This window comes from Mustelus asterias, chromosome 9, assembly GCF_964213995.1.
Source record: "Mustelus asterias chromosome 9, sMusAst1.hap1.1, whole genome shotgun sequence".
Classification (NCBI taxonomy): domain Eukaryota; kingdom Metazoa; phylum Chordata; class Chondrichthyes; order Carcharhiniformes; family Triakidae; genus Mustelus; species Mustelus asterias.
This window is the reverse complement of record NC_135809.1, coordinates 90221938-90241112: the sequence shown is the minus strand read 5'-3', so window position 1 is coordinate 90241112 and position 19175 is coordinate 90221938. Positions and strand designations below refer to the sequence as shown.

The following is a 19175-nucleotide window of genomic DNA, read 5'->3' as shown; positions in this document are numbered from 1 at the left end:
GGATGTTGTTTCCTGATTGCAGTTCAGTGACTGTAATGTGTGTTGTGTGGACCTTCTGGAAAAGATGATTATTTCTGGCTGTGATGTTCTCCACAGCTGACTATCTTACTCATTCGCTATATTTATACGTGATGAATAGCCACTTTGGGGAGGCAGAAAGCACTGGAAATGACCTCAACAAAAATCAGAGTTTTCAGAATTGAGAAAAGGAAAGTGGGGAAATTAGGGGGTAAAAGACAGAATGATTACAAATCCTTCCGTTCTAAAGCACTCAATTAAAGTTTAGATTGTTTACAAACTTATTGTTAGTACCAGGAGCTATATGAATCCTATTCATTACAATGCATTCAGCATCAGTTTTAGCACAGAATTTGGTCACAATGTGAATGCTTATTTTGCACAACTTTTGGGATTCCCCAGTGCAGTTCCATATACAGTATTTTATTGCGAGATGCAGCTAATTAACCTATCCCTTCTCTACTTTCTTACAGTTTCTTTGCTGTGGAAAAAACTCAACATTCAGCCGCTATACTAGTGTTGAGAATGAAACGTGCTTTGCAGAAGGTGCTCCTCTAAAGGTATGGCGAGTGTTGCCACTAAAGAGAACATTAAGGATTTTGTCTAGGATTGTAGACAGCGATCGATACTGTGTCCAGGGTTAGAAGCAGCAGGATGGATTATGTGTAGGATTACGGACAGCAGTAGGGACCACATCTTGGATTAGAGGTAGCAGAAGGGACCGTTTTGGGGATAACAGACAGCAATAGGGATCATGTGTAGGATTGCAGGCAGTGTCTAGGATTACAGACAGAGACCATGACCAAAATTCTCTGACCTCACCCATGGCTAAAATTATCCAGTCCCGCTGCTGTGAACAGAGATTTGGCTGAGCGCCAAATTCTGCATTCTTGTTGGCAGTGGTAGCAGGATGCAAGAATGGAAATTCTGGCCCATAAGTAGAATTATAGGCAGTAATGTTGATCATTTTTAGGATTGCAGGCCTTGCTTAGGATCAGAGACAACTAATGTCCTTTAGGGAAGGAAATCCGCCATCCTCACCTGGTCTGGCCTACATGTGACTCCAGAGCCACAGCAATGATGCTTGACTCTCAACTGCCCTCTGAAATGGTATAGGAAGCTATTCAGTTGTATCAATCTAAGGGCAATTTGAGATGGACAATAAATGCTGGCCAGCCAGCAATGCCCTGTCCCATGAATGAATAAAAAAACAGTAGGGATCGTGTCTAAGATGGAGTTAGAGTGATTTACAGCACAGAAGGAGGTAATCAGGCCCATGCTGGCTCTCCACAGAGCTATCAGGGGCGATTTTGAGCCAGCACTTGCCATCTTCGAGAATGGCGGCATGTGCTCAAAATCTGGAAAGCGCAATTCACGCGAGAGAGTTTCCGAGTTCTGATCTTACCGGCCCCTCGCCGGTGGAGTGGCATGAAACGTGCACGGGAGCGCAGACAACTCATTTTAATACATTAATATGTCATTAGTGAGCACTCTCTCTGGGACTCACCTCCTCACTGGATATTCAGCGGATGTCAGCGTGATGTCACAGCAGCACCATTTACAACAGGTTCATCTCGACCTGAGACTGTCCGGAGGTCTCCCCAGGGATGTAAAAGTGCGAATAGCCCCAGGGGAGAGGGACATGTCCAGGCAGTGCCCCCGGCACTGACCCTTGGCACAGATTGGCACCATGCCCATGAAAACCTGGTAGTACCAACCATGCCAAGGGGCAGGACCCAGTGGGAGCCTCAGTCGAGAGGGGTTAATTCAGATTTGGTTGTGGGTCATGTGGGGGTGGTGTGGGTGCTGGCTCTGACTGTGGACGGCGTGAAGGGGCTGATGATCGGGGGGGAAGGGAGAGGGAAAGAAGTGCCAACTCTGATTACAGTGGGGAAAAGAGCCCCTGAGATCTCCAAAGTGGCTTGGGGGGAGGGGCAGTTTTATTCTTGATATGATCGGGGCGCCCTTTAAAGATAGCGCCCCGATCTCAGTGCATCCAGGCCTTGCCAGCATATTGAGTACCCACCCTCCTGAAAGACGGCCTGAAACAGTAGGTTGCCTGCGGCCCTTTTTTGGCTACTGCCACCGAACATTGTATCCCCAGTGCTTCCATCACCTGGCGAGAGAACTACCCAGAGCACCAAAAAGTGAATACAAACAGCCAACGTCACTTTATTCAGTGAGGTCAGCTCACTTGTGCATAGACTTGTTACTGAAAGCTGAGTCAAGCTGAGAGCTGAATGAGAGAAGGTTTGTTGAACCTGTGCTTTTATTAACTTGTAAACACCTCTTCTTCCATAATGGCTTTCAGATGTGAATTTTCATAACCATCTGTCTTGTCTATTAGGACTGTCTTCAGACAATGGAGACTCGGGTCACTGACCTCATGGTTATGGTTGATGCGCTGACGGTGTTGGTGGGGATCATCACGGTAATGTCAATCCATTGCAATTTCAGTTTGATGAATGTTCTTGATGCATTAAGAACACAGTAAAAAATCTTTGTTGTTTGGAATGCTTGGGGAAATGGGTGATGCTGGTTAATCAGAAATGCTGGTTAACAGGGAGTTTTTATTTTATTTATATATGGGATGTGGGCATCGCTGGCTAGGTCAGCATTTATTGTCCATCGCTAATTACCCTTGAGAAGTCATGTTATTTTGGACACAAGACAAGATGCGTTATATCTTTGTTCAGGCTCAATAAGCAAAATTGACCCAATAATTTCATAATTTGAGTGTAAAACCTAAGAACAAATTCTGCTGAGTTACAATCTATTGTTATTATACTAAATTTTTAAAAAGGTTGTATTATTATCTAAACATGGAAAGTGATTGCCTTTAAAAAAAGCCAAGCTGTCAGGAATTCCAGTTACTCGAGAATTCTGGTTGGTTGGATGCCAGATCACACAGAGTTTACTGTGTTTTGAAAGGTCCCACTACAAGGGAATTCTGTTAGGATAGAGCTTGGTTCTAAAGGGATTAACATAGGAAATATGACAGGACCTGTGGGGAAAAGAATGAGGGAAACCACAAGGAAGAATATGAAAATCTACAATTGGTGGAACTTTCTGAATGGGTTTAAATGAGTAGTATTGAATTGATGAACATTAGAAACCTGCACGAGTCTTCCTTCTTGTAAAGGCCAATGGAGTGTTTGGAAGCCACCCTCAAAGACCACACCACAAGATACTGCTCTCCATTTTATGGAGGCTGGTATCGATCCCTCACACCATTTTTCCTATGCCCAAAGACTAGCAATCAATGCTTCCATCTTTGATACACTGGCTGGCTCACGGGCCTCCCTGTTAAAGAGGAACATGAATGAGCTTTTAAGAGAAACTACTCTGCCCAGCAGGCACTGCATGGAAGATCTCTCTTGATTGTGTGGCAAAGGATGGGTATTAGAATCAATGGCTATGTTAGCCAATTACCACATCTCTTTTTTTATTCAGTGCAGTAGGTCATTCTGCCCATCAAGCCTGCACCGACTCTCTGAAAGAGCATCTTACCCGGATCCACCCACCCTCCCACCCTATCCCAATAACCCTGCACATTTGCAATGGCTAATCTATCTAACCTACACATCTTGGGACACGAAGGGGCAATTTAGCATGGCCAATCCACCCAACCTGCACATCTTTGGACTGTGGGAGGAGACCGGAACATCGGAGGAAACCTGCGCAGACACGTGGAGAACGTGCAAACTCCACACAGTCACCCAAGGCTGGAATTGAACCCAGGTCCCTGGCACTGTGAGGCAGCAGTGCTAACCACTGTGCCACTGTGCTGCCTATATCTGCTGAGCAGCAATGCATCCAAAAATGCCTTGCAAACCCATGAGATTGCCATCTGTTCATTTAACAACCAAAAAATGACATTTATAAAATTCTTGCTCCACAATATCAGACTCCACTTCCATGTAATCATCTTCTGGTTTCCCTGTGCTCGGTGACTCAATCATATCTTCACTATCTTGGTGAGTCTTATCAACTGTATCTGGGTTGGTGAAGGAACTAACAGGCTTGTTGAACCAGTGGACTGAAATGTGGACAGATCTGTTATCTATCCTGTGCAAACGTTGAAGGTGCAACAGCTGCCCCTTTACCCCTTCCCCTCACTGTCCAAGGCCCCAAATATTCCTTTCAAATGAATCAACAATTCACTTGACCTCCCTCAGTTTGATCTACTGTATTTGCTGCTCCCAATGCCATCTCTCCATTGGGGAGACTAAAGACAGACTGAGTGACCATTTTGTGGAACACCTTCCTTCAGTCTGCAAGCAGGACTCCCACCATTTGCCATTTCATCTCACCATCTTGTTCTCATGCCCACATGTATATCCTCAGCCTGCTGCAATGTTCCAGTGAAGCCCAATGCAAACTGAAGGAACAGCACCTCATCTTCCGATTAGGCACGCTACAACCTTCTGGACTCAACACTGAGTCTAACAACTTTAGACTGTGAACTCTCGCCTCCATTTTGACCCCCTTGTTTCTTTACTTGTTCCAAACCAACTCCCCCACCCCACTCCATCAGGCCATCTGTCACTTGTTCTTTCATTTTGCTTTCACTGAGCACAGACCTTTGTCCGGCGATTGCCATATTCTGCTATCTTACTTTCGAGGCACGATCAGCACCTTCTTTCGTCCTTAACGCTACCATTAACACTCCCTTTGTCATGTGCCCATGACATCTTTGTCAATCTCTCCTGAGGTCCCACCTATCCCTGACCTCCTATTCTGCCCCACCTTCTCCACAACCTCCCCCCAACTATATAATCCATCACCTCTCTACCCCTCGTCAACTCTGAAGAAGTCATATGGACTCCTTCCCAGAGCCATGTGTCAATCAGAAGTCGCACGCCACAGCTCTGCCTCTTCATGGCCACTCTCCCCCTTTTCCTGTCCAATATGCACCCCACCTCCCACAACCTTCCTCCCTCTCGCTGAGACCTGTCAGCCTGGCCCCAGTGAGATCTTGGATTTACCTCAATGTCCGAGTCCATTGCTGATTGCCACCTCCTTGGCCTTCCTGCAGTACTGGCAGTGGCCATCTCTCCTGCTTGACGCTGCTGGCCTCAGATTGGTAGGACATCCTCCTGAAGAAGGACAAAAGTCCCACCTCATTCTAATTACAGTGGCGTTCCCCCCAAAAATTCTAATTACAGGGGTATTCCTCCAAAACATTAAAGTGGGGCAAGCCAACTAAGTGAAGGAGGGCTCTCCCCAAAGTTTACATTGGAGTGCAGGGAACCCACCCTCTGTAAAATCCAGCCTCATGTGTAGCACAAATGGGGGCTTGCTGGAAAGGTCATATCATTGGGAGACAGAATATTGTCATGAAAGCACCGCCAATGTGAGGCCCCATCCCCTTGGCAATGCCCAGTGGGCACTGCCAGGTTGCCAGGCCGGCAGTGCCAGGCTGGCAATGCACTGTGGGCATTGCCCCCCCCATTTCGACGACCCGGGCGGCCTCAATGGCTTCTGGTCCCAGTGGCAAGGCCATCATATTGGTGGGGACAAGCTGTGATTCTCATCAGTGAGAACCTCCACTGGCGAGATCAGAAAGGCAACTGAGCTCAGACAATAGTGTCCCGCGCTCGCTAAACAGACTGAAATGAAGATATGAATATTTAAATCAGCCACATGCCCAGGAAGGACGTGAGGCTGACCATGTCACAAACAAATGCCTGAGAAGACCGCGATCGGCCGGATGGCGGAGCAGGCTCGAAAGGCTGAATGGCCTACTCCTGCTTCTAGTTTCTATGTTTCTATGCCAGTTGCGATTCGGATTTTTCACATCACGGTACTGGGTCATGAATCTGAGTGCCCATTGATTAACAGGAGGGCAGATCGATTAGTTGTTTAATAGAGTGTCACAGTTTTAAAATTAAGATAAACATAATCAGAAAAGGCATCAGGTTGGCTAGAGGACAGAAACAGAGTAGTATAAATATTGATGTTCCTTAGATGCTAGTGTTTGTTCCATTACTCTTCTCATTCTGGCATAGGAATGATGGGTCAAATGGCCTTCCTCCGCACCTTGGCATTATTAGATATGTATGATTGGAAGCAGAAGCAAATTTGCAGAAAACACAAACATAGAGAAGTGGTTGATTGTGGAAAAGAAGCATAAGTGATTTTAGGGAAAAAGAGACAGGTTTATAAATGTCAGATTAAATTTAATGTTGAGAAACATGAGGCGGAAATTTCTCCCCAAAAATTCAAAGTGTACAGAAGTCTGAAAGCCGGAGATTCACTGCGATTTTTTTCAGCGAGCTACCCCATGCAATTTTTCCACACTCTGTAAGTTATTTTGGCAGTAGCGAGTTTCACACTGGTGTGGGAGAAAGGGGGCTGTAACCTAAGATCACTGGGGAAGCCGGCTGCAGACAGCTAGACATGCGCCCTGATCTTCCATATCCTGTGCACAAATGTATATAGTATATTGGTGATCTGTCAACCGCCCTCCCTGACAGACATTGACCCCTCACCCTACCCCACAGCCACCCCTACAGACACCCCCCCCCACAAGCACCCCCCACAAACCTCTGCTATAGACCCCCCACAGACCCACCTGATCGCCACCCTTCCCTCAGACGCCCCCCCAGAGACACCCCTGATCGCCAACCACTGCCAATGCGAGGCCCCATCCCCTTGGCAATGCCCAGTGGGCACTGCCAGGTTGCCAGGCCGGCAGTGCCAGGCTGGCAATGCCCTATGGGCATTGCCCCCCCCCACCCCCCACTTCAACCACCCGGGCGGCCTCAATGGCTTCTAGTCCCAGTGGCAAAGCCATCATATTGGTGGGGACAAGCTGTGATTCTCATCAGTGAGAACCTCCACTGGCGAGATCAGAAAGGCAACTGAGCTCAGACAATAGTGTCCCGCGCTCGCTAAACAGACTGAAATGAAGATATGAATATTTAAATCAGCCACATGTCCGGGAAGGACATGAGGCTGACCATGTCACAAACAAATGCCTGAGAAGACCGCGATCGGCTGGATGGCGGAGCAGGCTCGAAAGGCCAATGGCCTACTCCTGCTTCTAGTTTCTATGTTTCTATGCCAGTTGCGATTCGGATTTTTTGTCTCCCACTGAAATTCCTGCCCCACTACACTACTCGGGAAAATCACGCCCCATGAGGTCATACAATTTTGGAGGAAGAACAAAAGGAATTAGAAACCAATTGGTGAACCTTTAAAAAGAAGTAAGGAGACATGGATGTTCACTTATACAAATGTTTTCAGTGACAAAACAAGTTTGAGGCAAGTTGTTCACAATGATGAAACATTAAAACCATGCACTGGAATTAACAGTGAAGAGGTTAGGAATCAGAAAGGAAACAAGGTAGAACTTTTTTTAAAAAGTTGATCTTTAAATATTGTTAATAACTGCTAGCATCTGTTGTCCCTCCAGGTTTATGGAATTATCCTGACCGCCTTTCTCTGCTTTGCTGGTTGCTTGATCGAGGATTGGTACACAAAAGGGAAGTACAGGATGGACAAGCAGTATTGCTTTCTGAGCGGGAATCAGAAATTAGGAGCGAGCCAGGCAGGAGGAAACGCCCTGTGAAATGAGCTCTCCTGACACTGAGGGAGATCTCACCCCTCACACAGTTCAGACTCTCTTTACACTGAAGTATCTTACATTCTCATTCTTAAGGAAGGCCAATGAATGCATATCTACTTCACATAGATCTATGGCGAGCAAATACCATGGGCCTACCCTTCACCGCATTGTGCTGACAGATTTTGGTTTTAAAGAGTGCTATTCCTTGTGTTGTGCTGTTGGAGCAAGGTACTGTGATACTACAGTGCTGCCACTGTGTAAGATTTTTAAAAACATACAAACTTAAAACAAAAATTTGAAAAGTTCAGTAGTTCTTCTTACTGAAAGTTGTGGGGGTGCTGGGAAACACAAGAACATAAGTAGACCATTCAACCCCTCTAGTCTGTTCATTAAATGAGATCTGTCATTCAATGAAATAACAGCTGATCTGTACCTTAACTCCATGTATTTGGTTCAATATCCTTTTCTATCATTGTCTAGCAAAAACCTATTGTTCTCAGAATAAATTAATTGAGCTAACATCTACTGCTTTTCTTGGGAGAGATTCCAAACTTCTACAACCCTTCATGTGAAGAAGTTTGTCTTACAGCGTGCCTGCCTCTAATTGTAAGATTTCGTTCCCTTATCCCAGACTCCCCACCATTGAAAATGTGGAAGACTAACCTATGGGCTGCCGCCTGTCCCAATTGATCCTGTTCCTGGGAAAAACAATCTAGGTTCATAGACAGTACTTCCACTCTGGTTGATTTGGAGTGAGGAAGCATTGATCAGTATAGGAGGGGGATTGAGGGTGGGACGGAAGGAGTATCTAGGCTTGAGAGGAGGAAGGGTTCAGTTGGATTAGGAGCCGGAGGGAGGGGGAATTTCTCTGGAACCCCGCAGCGTATTTCTCGCAGTGGGAAGTGGCGCACCATTTGTTGGTGGCGGGATCTTCTGGGATTTCCCATTGACTCCATCCCACGCCGCTGGGAAACCCACGGTGGAGATGCACCATCAGTGGAACCAGAAGATCCTGCCAGAGTGAAGAGCCGGAGAATTCCGGCCATTGTGTTAGGCACCGAAAGGTGCAGCTGGGTTGATGGTTAGGTGTGAGGGGCTGGAGAGAGAAAGCTGCTATTGGCTCAGCTACCTGTGCTCTGGCATAATTTTTAATTCTTATTTATGAGTTAATTTGGAACATAAGCAAGCAGCCCCACTGATGTTGCTATGGACAAAAATTTGGTAGTAATCAAACACAGGTATATGACCTCTTTAAAGAGAAGTGTTCTGGTTCAGTAATCAGTTTATGTAGAGTTTCAGTCTGCAATGTGATATTTTTATCATCACCAAGTAACTATAGCTTCCTCTTCTTTCAATACATGCTAGGTGTCATAATGTCTCAACAAAGCACTTTTATCCCCACTTTTTTTAACCCACTTCTCCTATTGTCCTGCTGTATTCTGACTGTTGACCCATTAAAGTGTCATTTTAGTCTTATTTTCATACTATTGCATCTCACTTGTCCTAGCACACACTCGCCAAGCAGTAATGCTCCAATCTGCCTTTGATTGAAGCAATTCTTGTACCAGAGCATCCCTTCTATCACACGCATCTACAAATTAACAGTACACTTGCCCTGAAGTGTTAAATTCTGCTCATTCCAAAATTAAAACAGTTTCACTGTTTGGTACCCACTGTGTGACTCACACACACAGGCAGCAAGATGACATGATTGACAGATGAATGGCCCCAATGTTTAATGAACAATACAACTTCTGTATGATGCTGCCTCCACCAATGAAAGGATGAATTATGTGATGTTCTCAACTCCTTCAGATGGACTTTACTGCAGTGAGTATCTGTTTGTTACACTTAAGCACTTGGTACAAGCCCTTGCTGGCTCACTGAGTAATGGTCCACCTGGTGTGATGCTGAGCAACACAGGCCTGCCGTGTCCCAGGATTCATTCATTCCCTGTGTTGACAGCTGATTCGAACTAGGGACAGTTGTTTTGGTGCCCCAACTAACCTCAGCTCCCTGAGGCTAAGGAGGACAAAATCAGGTAGGCTACACAGCCTTGATCATTATTCAATGACTCGTAATAGGGTTCGATTAGCTCAGTTGGCTAGACAGCTGGTTCATGATGCAGAGTGACACCAACAGCGTGGGTTCAATTCCTGTACCGGCTGAGGTTATTCATGGAGGCCCACCTTATTAACCTTGTTCCTCGCTTGAGGTGCGGTGGCCCTCAGGTTAAAAAACCACCAATGAGTAATCTCCCTCAAAAAGGAGGCATCAGCCTTAGTTCCCAACGACTTTCATATCTTCCATGCTTAAGGTATGACTTAGGGCAAATATGTCAATGACTCTTGATGGAATGTGAACTTGTATGAACCTCAGATCTTACTGCCTGTAGAAATTCTTATCAGTTAAACACCTCCAGGTACTATAACTTCACAAATTTCTTAGCCCAATTGTGAAATATATGCAGAATAATCAGCTGTCACTCTGCATTTTGCATCCATGCTGCTTCAGACATAATGCACTGGGTATAGGTTTCTGGATGCTCAGTAAGAAAGAGTGGAATATGACATATTTGATATCCTGAGGGCATTCCAAAACACTACACAACCACTGGGGTACCTTAGAAGTGTAATCACTGGGGTTATGTAGGCAAACACAGCAACCAAGTTGCACATAGCAAAGTCCCACAAACCACAATGAGGTAAATGACTGGATAATTGATTTTTGCCAGTGTTGGTTGAGTAATAATAGTTATCCAATACAGCTATCCTGATCTTTTTCATACATTATCTGTCATGAAGTCTTTAAAGTTCACTTTAAGAAGGGTGGGCGGTGCTTTGATTCAATATCTCATCAAAGAATGGAATCTTACACTGTGTAGCACTGTCAGCCTCTTAGGATTGCGCTGGCTGAATAAAGCTCATCTCTAAAGTGGGGCTTGACCACACAGCCAGTGAAAATAAGCATGAACCAAGGCTGATACAAGATACAGAGAAGACATGGAGGCTATTTCTTCAACACGATTTTTGTTGTGTAAATCTGATGAATAAAAGCTGGTGATATTGAAACGTCTCCATAGTTTTGATGAATACACCAACACAACACAAAACTGACTGAAACACAATCGTACAGGCAGATTGGCAAAATATAACACCAGCACTTTCTAGGCAGATACGAGAAGCAGACAGCAGTACAGTCAGAGATAGCATTGCAGAGTGGAAGAGACTAGAAAGAGCATTATACAGGCATAAAGTCCAAATGCAGCATGATACAGGTAAGAAATCCAAATACAATCCTGAAGAGGTGATTAAATGCATAATGACACAGGAAAGATTTAAAATACAGCACCAGACAGGCAGAATATCCAGGTACAAAATGATACGAATAGGATCTAACAGACAGCGTTGTGCAGGAAGGAAACATGATTTAAACACCACCTAAATAGAACATTCAGCCTCATGACAAGTAGACAGCCCCCCAAACAGAATTTTCAGCCTCAACGTGACACTGGTAAGAGGGCCTAATGGGCAGAGCAAAACAACTAGCAAGACCTTCCCTTCAAATAAAGGTAGCACATTTAATTGAAGGCATTGTGGGAGCTCCCAGGGAAACAGGTATTGAGTTGAATTATTCTGCACTGACAGTCACATAGCAGCTGGATATTGATGAAGTGAAGAACATAAATTGTGCACAAACCCAAAATAGCAACACCGGTGGAATCAATGAGCTCCTGGGAAGCCATAAGATGTGTAGAGTTGTGACACCCTCTAACACTGCCGCTGTTGTTAGTGAGAGGAGAAAGGAGTGTTAGTTGCTGGCCACATTGAATAATTAATTTGTGATCTTGATGCATAGGGGACAGTAAACTATCTGAGAAAAGAGCTTGATGCCCAGAGATCTATGTAGGAGACCTTAACCAATTTATAAAAGCTGGGACTGATATATATCCTGTCAGCCAGCTGCCCACCAAAACGGTTAGAAAGAGAGAACTGTCGAGACTTGGCTTAAATTGTTGGGCCCAATAGGCCAGGGACATATTGTATTGTATCAAAATGTAGGTGCTTTGGACAAAAGGCAGTTCTGGCTCAGTACAAAGTAAGTCTACTATCCTGCTGATAAGCTGCATCCACCCAATAGTATTCTGGTGTTGTGTGAAATCTAGGTCTCATAGAAACCATAGAAACATAGAAACCCAACAGTGCAGAAGGAGGCCATTCGGCCCATCGAGTCTGCACCGACCACAATCCCACCCAGGCCCTACCCCCACATATTTACCTGCTAATCCCTCTAACCTACGCATCTCAGGACACTAAGGGGCAATTTTTAACCTGGCCAATCAACCTAACCCGCACATCTTTGGACTGTGGGAGGAAACCGAAGCACCCGGAGGAAACCCACGCAGACACGAGGAGAATGTGCAAACTCCACACAGACAGTGACCCGAGCCGGGAATCGAACCCAGGACCCTGGAGCTGTGAAGCAGCAGTGCTAACCACTGTGCTACCGTGCCGCCCCTGGTGAAATGAGTTGAGGGTTGTGCCTCGACTATCCTGAATTTCAGATCCATACCACCCTCTGACTGAAAAGGTTTTTCCTCATCTCCCCTCTAATCCTTCTGCCCCCTAGTCACTGATCTCTCTACTAAATAGGTCCTTCCCATCCACACTCACAAACTTGTACATCACAATCAAATCTCCCCTCAGCCTCCTCTATTCCAAGGAAAGCAAACCCAGCCTATCCAATTTTTCCTCATAGTTGCAATTTTCCAATTCTGGCTACATTCTTGTAAATGAGAAATGTACATTGCATTCAGCAGCACATACAAGGCATCATCTAATCCTGGATGTGGAGGGGAACTTAACTGACACCCAAGATAAAATTGTAAAAGTTTATCTATTAGTCACAAGTAGTCTTACATTAACACTGCAATGAAGTTACTGTGAAAATCCCCTAGTCGCCACACTCCGGCACCTGTTCGGGTACACTGAGGGAGAATTTGGCATGGCCAATTCACCTAACCTGCACATCTTTGGACTGTGGAAGGAAACCGGAGCACCCAGAGGTAACCAACGCAGACACAGCGAGAATGTGCAAACTCCGCACAGACAGTGACCCAAGCTGGGAATCAAACTCGGGTCCCTGGCGCTGTGAGGCAGCAGTGCTAACCACTGTGCCACCGTGCCGCCCTAGTAAGACAGCTTGAAAAATAATCAGTTTGGGAATTTAGACAGGTGGTTGAGAGAAAGGGAGTTAAAGTGATCATAGAATCCCTGCAGTGCAGAGGGAGGCCATTTAGCCCATCAAGTCTGCATCGACTCTCTGACAGGATGTTTTACCCAGGCTTTCTCCCCCACCCTATCCCTGTAACTCCACACATTTACCATGTCCAATCCACCTAACCTGCACATCTTGGGACACTAAGGGGCAATTTAACATCCACTAACCTGCGCATCTCTGGATTCATGATATGGAGATGCCGGTGTTGGACTGGGGTAAACACAGTAAGAAGTTTAACAACACCAGGTTAAAGTCCAACAGGTTTATTTGGTAGCAAAAGCCACACAAGCTTTCCGAAAGCTTGTGTGGCTTTTGCTACCAAATATACCTGTTGGACTTTAACCTGGTGTTGTTAAACTTCTTACCATCTCTGGACTGTCAGAGGAAACCGGAGCACCTGGAGGAAACCCATGCAGACACGGGGAGAAGGTGCAAATTCCACAAAGACAGGAGTCGCTGAGGCTGTAATTGAACCCGGATCTCTGGCACTGCCAGGCCACGATGCTAACCACAGTGCCACTGTGCTGCCTGCTGATGCTGCACTTGGTTGAGGTCATTGGGTTGCATTTAAGCTTCATTTTCATATGAAGCAATTTTTAAAAGCGGCATCTCGGCCTTTTGGCTAAGATGCAAATGAGATCAAGCCTTGGAGGAGGAAACCTCTGCCTACTCCAATCAGCTTGGCTCATGTAGATCAGGCCCAAGACAGGGGTTGCAGACCCTGTCTTGTCAGCTTGGATCAGAAATGTCTCAACTTGTTGAGACTCTGAATTGGACTTGATTTGATTGAATTGGAAAAGTATAAAAAAAAATTTTTTAAATAGTGTGGCAGAGTGGTTTTAAATACTTCCTATGTGGAGGATAAACACCAGCAAAGACTGGTTGGCTGAACAACCATCGGTGTAATGTCTATATAATTCAATGATTCTGGTCATTCATCTCTGAACCGTTTCTAACGCACATAATTATTTAGAAGTAGGGCAATTAAAACTGAAAGCTCACTCCAGAACTGGCCTCATCATCGATCTATAACATGTCAGTATAACTTGTTCTGTCTTGTAGTCTAACGCTCTCCAAATGTGGCCAATACCTGATTTGACTTAAACAGCTGCTTCATACAGGTCAAATATTTTCGGGGTATCATCAGTGATCATTTCCAAATGTTCTTCCTTTCAGCTTCTGCCAATGAAGACTCTTTCATGTTATACAGACTTACTGTTTCCTGTCCCATATGCATTGCTCTGCTGGTATTAAAATCAATCTGCTCTACTCGGTAAAAGGGAGAGGGAACAAAAGAAAGTCTGTTTTCTACATTGCAACAGTGACTACATTTTTAAAAAAAATCCCACTGGGTGAGAAGTCACTTAGGATGTCCAGAGGTTGTGGAAGGTGCTAAATAAATGCAAGTTCTTTCTTTTTTCTGTTTGTCATCTCCATCAATGGTCTAAACCTCCTTGACAATAATCAATCTTCTTTCTACTCATTTCCTGTTGACAATTTTGAGACATCAGCAAATCTAATACTACTTGAGATACCTTATTCCATGTCATGTATTGGTGAACAGTGGGAATCCCAAAATGTTTCTTGATAAAACGCTGCCGGATACTATTCCCAGGATTTTCCATTTATTGTCACTCTACCTCCCTGTAAAGTAATTCTCAATCCAGCTGTGTAATGTGCCATACTTTTCATGATGTTTATATGAGGACCTTTGTTCATTTTTCTGAAATTTCCAGACCCTAGATTTACAGGATGACATCATCCATTAGCTTAATTATTTCCTTCAAGAAATTCAATCGATTTGTAAAGTACAATCCATTATTTCTGACTTTACCCTGATCAGTGTCTAAGATGCCTTTGCATTTAGATGTTCATTTAAAGTATTACTCATAAAACCCTTAATTATTTTTCCCCCAAGCTGGTGTCCAGCTAACAGCCTGTAATTGCAGGTCACTCACACAACAATATCACAGCAACTTTTGGTATTCTCCAATTCTTAGGTAGCTTGTCAGCACGGTGGCATAGTGGTTAGTACTGCTGCCTCACAGTGCCAGTGATCGGGGTTTGATTCCTGGCTTGGGTCACTGTCTGTGCGGAGTCTGCACGTTCTCCCCGTGTCTGCGTGGGTTTACTCCGGGTGCTGTGATTTCCTCCCACAGTCCGAAAGACATGTTGGTTAGGTGCATTGGTCATGTTAAATTCTCCCTCAGTGCACCCGAACGGGCGCTGGAGTGTGGCAACTAGGGGATTTTCTCAGTAACTTCATTGCTGTGCTAATGTAAGCCTACTTATGACTAATAAATAAACTTTACTTTTTTAATGTACTTTTGAAAAAGTGTTTTCCACTTTTCATTCCTTAAAAAGTCTCAGACTTATCTCCTCTGAACGAAGATCTTCTGAATATTTAATCCTCCCAGTTTCTGTATAATGCATTGTTCATGTATTCTATGTGGTTACAAATTATTCAGCCCCATTTCATATGACTAGAACTGATCTGCAATCATCCTTTATAAACAAATATATGCTATATCCTGATTGTAGAGCATGAGGTTATGAAAGCTCTATATAAATGTCAGCCCTTTTTTTATTTTCACATCATAGCAGCAGAAGGAAGATGGTGACACTGAAGAAAAGGATAAGAATAGATGTAACTATCTCCTAGTCAACAGTAAAATTGACAAACAGGATGGAGAAGATGCAGCCCAGTTTCTCTCGAGATCTCCTGTCTCACTCTCTTTCATACACCCACACACAAACATTTATGTACACACAGCTTCTGTTTTAAATAAATCTATACAACCCCAATCTAAATGGATGTTTTGGAATTTTCCCTCTAGCTACTCATAAAATAATGAAGAACCACAAATGGGAAAATATGAGAAGTAAACTATAAAATTCTAGCAGTTTAGCTCCTAAGAATGGCAAGAGGCCATTCAGCCCCTCCAGCTTGTTTCTCCATTCAGTCAGATCACATTGTCACATGGAGGGAAGCATCCTATTTGCCAAGTGTTCTCCACTCTTTCATTTGGTACTTGCATGCCTATTTCCTGCCCTTCCTCTTTAGACTAAAAATGTACTGATCGAGAGCACTGAAAAATTTATGTTTTGCAACTAATAGTGGCTACACCGTCTATGTTTAGATAATCAATTTTCTCCATTTTATAGTCTTGTTGCATTTTTCTCTAATTTGGAATTAAGGAGTTCTTCAGTGCTCTCAATTTACCATCCTTTCAGGCAGTGAGTTCCAGATTCCCACCGCCTTTTAGGTGGTGAATAAAGAAAGTTTTTCCTCAAACCATCCCTCTAAATCTCCGGCTCCTTACCTATGCCCCTTGTTTATTGACCCCTCTATTAAGGAGAAAAGTTTCTTCCTATTTACCCAATCTATATCCCTCATAATTTTGTAGAGCTTGATGAGGCCCCCCTCAGCCTTCTCTGCTTTAAGGAGAATAACCCCAGCCTCTCTTCATAGCTGAAATGCTCCAGTCCAGGCAACATCCTGGCACATCTCTTCTGCACCCTTTCTAGTGCAACCACATCCTTCCTATAGTCTGGTGACCTGAACTGCACACAGTACTCTAGCTGTGGTCTAATGAGCGTTTTATACAATTCCTTGCTCTTATATTCTATGCCTTGGCCAATAAAGGAATATAGGACATAGGAACAAGAGTAGGCCATTCAGTCCCATGAGCCCGCTTTGCCATTGAATAAGATCATGGCTGATCTGTGGCCTAACTCCATGTACCTGCCCGAGGCCCATATTCCTTGATTCCACTGCTCAATAAAATGTGTCTATCTCAAACTTAAACCTAACAATTGATCCAGCATCTAGCGAGGCTAATAAATCCAATATTGCTTCTGAAACACCTTATCTACGTGTCCTGCTGCTTTCAGAGATCTTTGGACAAACATGCGCCCCAAGATCCCTCTGGTCCTCTGTACTTCCTAGCGTTCTACTGTTCATTGTGTATTTTTTTGAGTTTTTCCAGCATTTTCTGTTTTTATTCCAGATTCCAGTATCTGCATTATTTTGCTTTTCTCACCAGCTCTGGGATTGCTTGGACCATGCGGCAGGTGGCCGGGTCTGGGCCCAGCGGTAATTGGACATCATTGGGCTTGGCTCTGATACCAGTGTGTGGTTGAGTTCTTCTGTGATAGGATGACTGTATTGGAATGAATTGGAGTTGACCATGAGTCTGCTAGGATTGGACTGGTTGTGCTGGGATTGGACTGGTTGTGACTTGGATTGGACAGATTGTGGCTTGGATTGGACTGGGATTGGAATGGTTGTGGCTGGAATTGGACTGATTGTGGCTGGGATTGGATTAGTTGTAGCTGGGATTGGAATGGGATTGGACTAGTTGTGGCTGGGATTGGACTGGTTGTGGCTGGGATTGGACTGGTTGTGGCTGGGATTGGACTGGTTGTGGCTGGGATTGGACTGGTTGTGGCTGGGATTGGACTGGTTGTGCGAGGACTGGATTGGTTGTGGCTGGGATTGGCCTGGGATTGGACTGGTTGTGGCTGGGATTGGACAGGCTGTGGCTGGGATTGGATAGGCTGTGGTTCGATTTGGACTGGTTGTGGTTGGGATTGGATTGGTTGCGGTTGGGTTTGGTATTGTTGTGGGTGGGATTGGACTAGTTGTGCTGGGATTGGACTGGTTGTGTTTGGGTTTGGACTGGTTGTGGCTGGGATTGGACTGGGATTGGACTGGTTGTGCTGGTATTGGACTGGGATTGGACTGGTTGTGCTGGGATTGGACTGGTTGCAGCTGGGATTTGACTGGTTGTGCCTGGGATTGGACTGGTCAGAACATTGAATACAGGAGTTGGGACATCTTGTTGAAGTTGTACAAGACATTGGTAAGGCCGCACTTGGAATACTGTGTGCAGTTCTGGTCACCCTATTATAGAAAGGATATTATTAAACTAGAAAGAGTGCAGAAAAGATATACTAGGATGCTACTGGGGACTTGATGGTTTGAGTTATAAGGAGAGGCTGGGTAGATTCGGACTTTTTTGTCTGGAGCGTAGGTGGCTGAGGGGTAATCTTATAGAGGTCTATAAAATAATGAGGGGCATAGATCAGCTAGATAGTCAATATCTTTTCCCAAAGGTAGGGGAGTCCAAAGCTCAAGGGCATAGATTTAAGGTGAGAGGGGAGAGATACAAAAGTGTCTAGAGGGGCAATTTATTCACACAGAGGGTGGTGAGTGTCTGGAACAAGCTGCCAGAGGTAATAGTAGAGGCGGGTACAATTTTGTCTTTTAAAAAGCATTTAGATAGTTATATGGGTAAAATGGATATAGAGGGATATGGGCCAAATGCAGGCAATTGGGATTAGTTTAGGGATTTTTAAAAAAAGGGCGGCATGGACAAGTTGGGCCGAAGGGCCTGATTCCATGCTGTAAACCTCTATGACAACGGATGAATGAACACCGCTCAACAATCACCAGGCATGAGTGTTCTCTTCCTGTTGGGGAACACTTCAGCGGTCACGGGCATTTGCTCTCTGATCTTCGGGTAAGCGTTCTCCAAGGCGGCCTTCACGACACACAACAACGCAGAGTTGCTGAGCAGAGACTGATAGCCAAGTTCTGCCCACATGAGGACGGCCTCAACTGGGATCTTGGGTTCATGTCACACTATCTGTAACCCCACGACTTGCCTGGGCTTGCAGAATCTCACTAACTGTCCTGTCTGGAGACAATACACATCTCTTTAACCTGTGCTTGATGCTTTCTCCACTCACATTGTCTGTACCTTTAAGACTTGATTACCTGTAAAGACTCACATTCCAATCATTATTCTGTAAATTGAGTTTGTGTCTTTATGTGCCCTGTTTGTGAATAGAACTCCCACTTGCCTGACGAAGGAGCAGCGCTCCGAAAGCTAGTGGCGTTTGCTACCAAATAAACCTGTTGGACTTTAACCTGGTGTTGTGAGACTTCTTATTCTGTCAAGAAACCAATTTTGTATCCATTTAGATACCTCACCCTGGATCCCGTGAGATTTAACTTTATGCAACAACCTACCAGGATTGGCCTGGTTGTGGTTGGGTTTGGACTGGGATTGGACTGGTTGTGCTGGGATTGGACTGGTTGTGGTTGAGTTTGGACTGGTTGTGCTGGGATTGGACTGGTTGTGCGGGGATTGGGCGGGGCTGTGGATTGAACTGTGTAGTGATTGGCTGGAATGGTGCATGGTCGAATTCTGATTGGCTGCGTGTAGTCTGGCCATGCTGTGATTGGCTGTGCGGTCCGGACCCGCGCCGTGATTGGCCGGGCTCGCTGATTGGCTGT

The 19175-nt window shown here is 44.9% G+C and overlaps 1 protein-coding gene across 1 annotated transcript in view; it reads left to right on the top strand.

The window, feature by feature from the left end:
- Positions 1–9067, top strand: part of LOC144498808 (tetraspanin-32-like) — a 73364-nt gene extending 64297 nt beyond the window's left edge. The window contains exons 6-8 of the mRNA XM_078220505.1: positions 492–578; positions 2366–2449; positions 7439–9067. Of these exons, the coding sequence (XP_078076631.1) occupies positions 492–578; positions 2366–2449; positions 7439–7594 (327 nt within the window). The 3' untranslated portion in view covers positions 7595–9067. The remainder of the gene's footprint in view (positions 1–491; positions 579–2365; positions 2450–7438) is intronic.
- The last annotated feature ends 10108 nt before the right edge of the window (positions 9068–19175 follow it).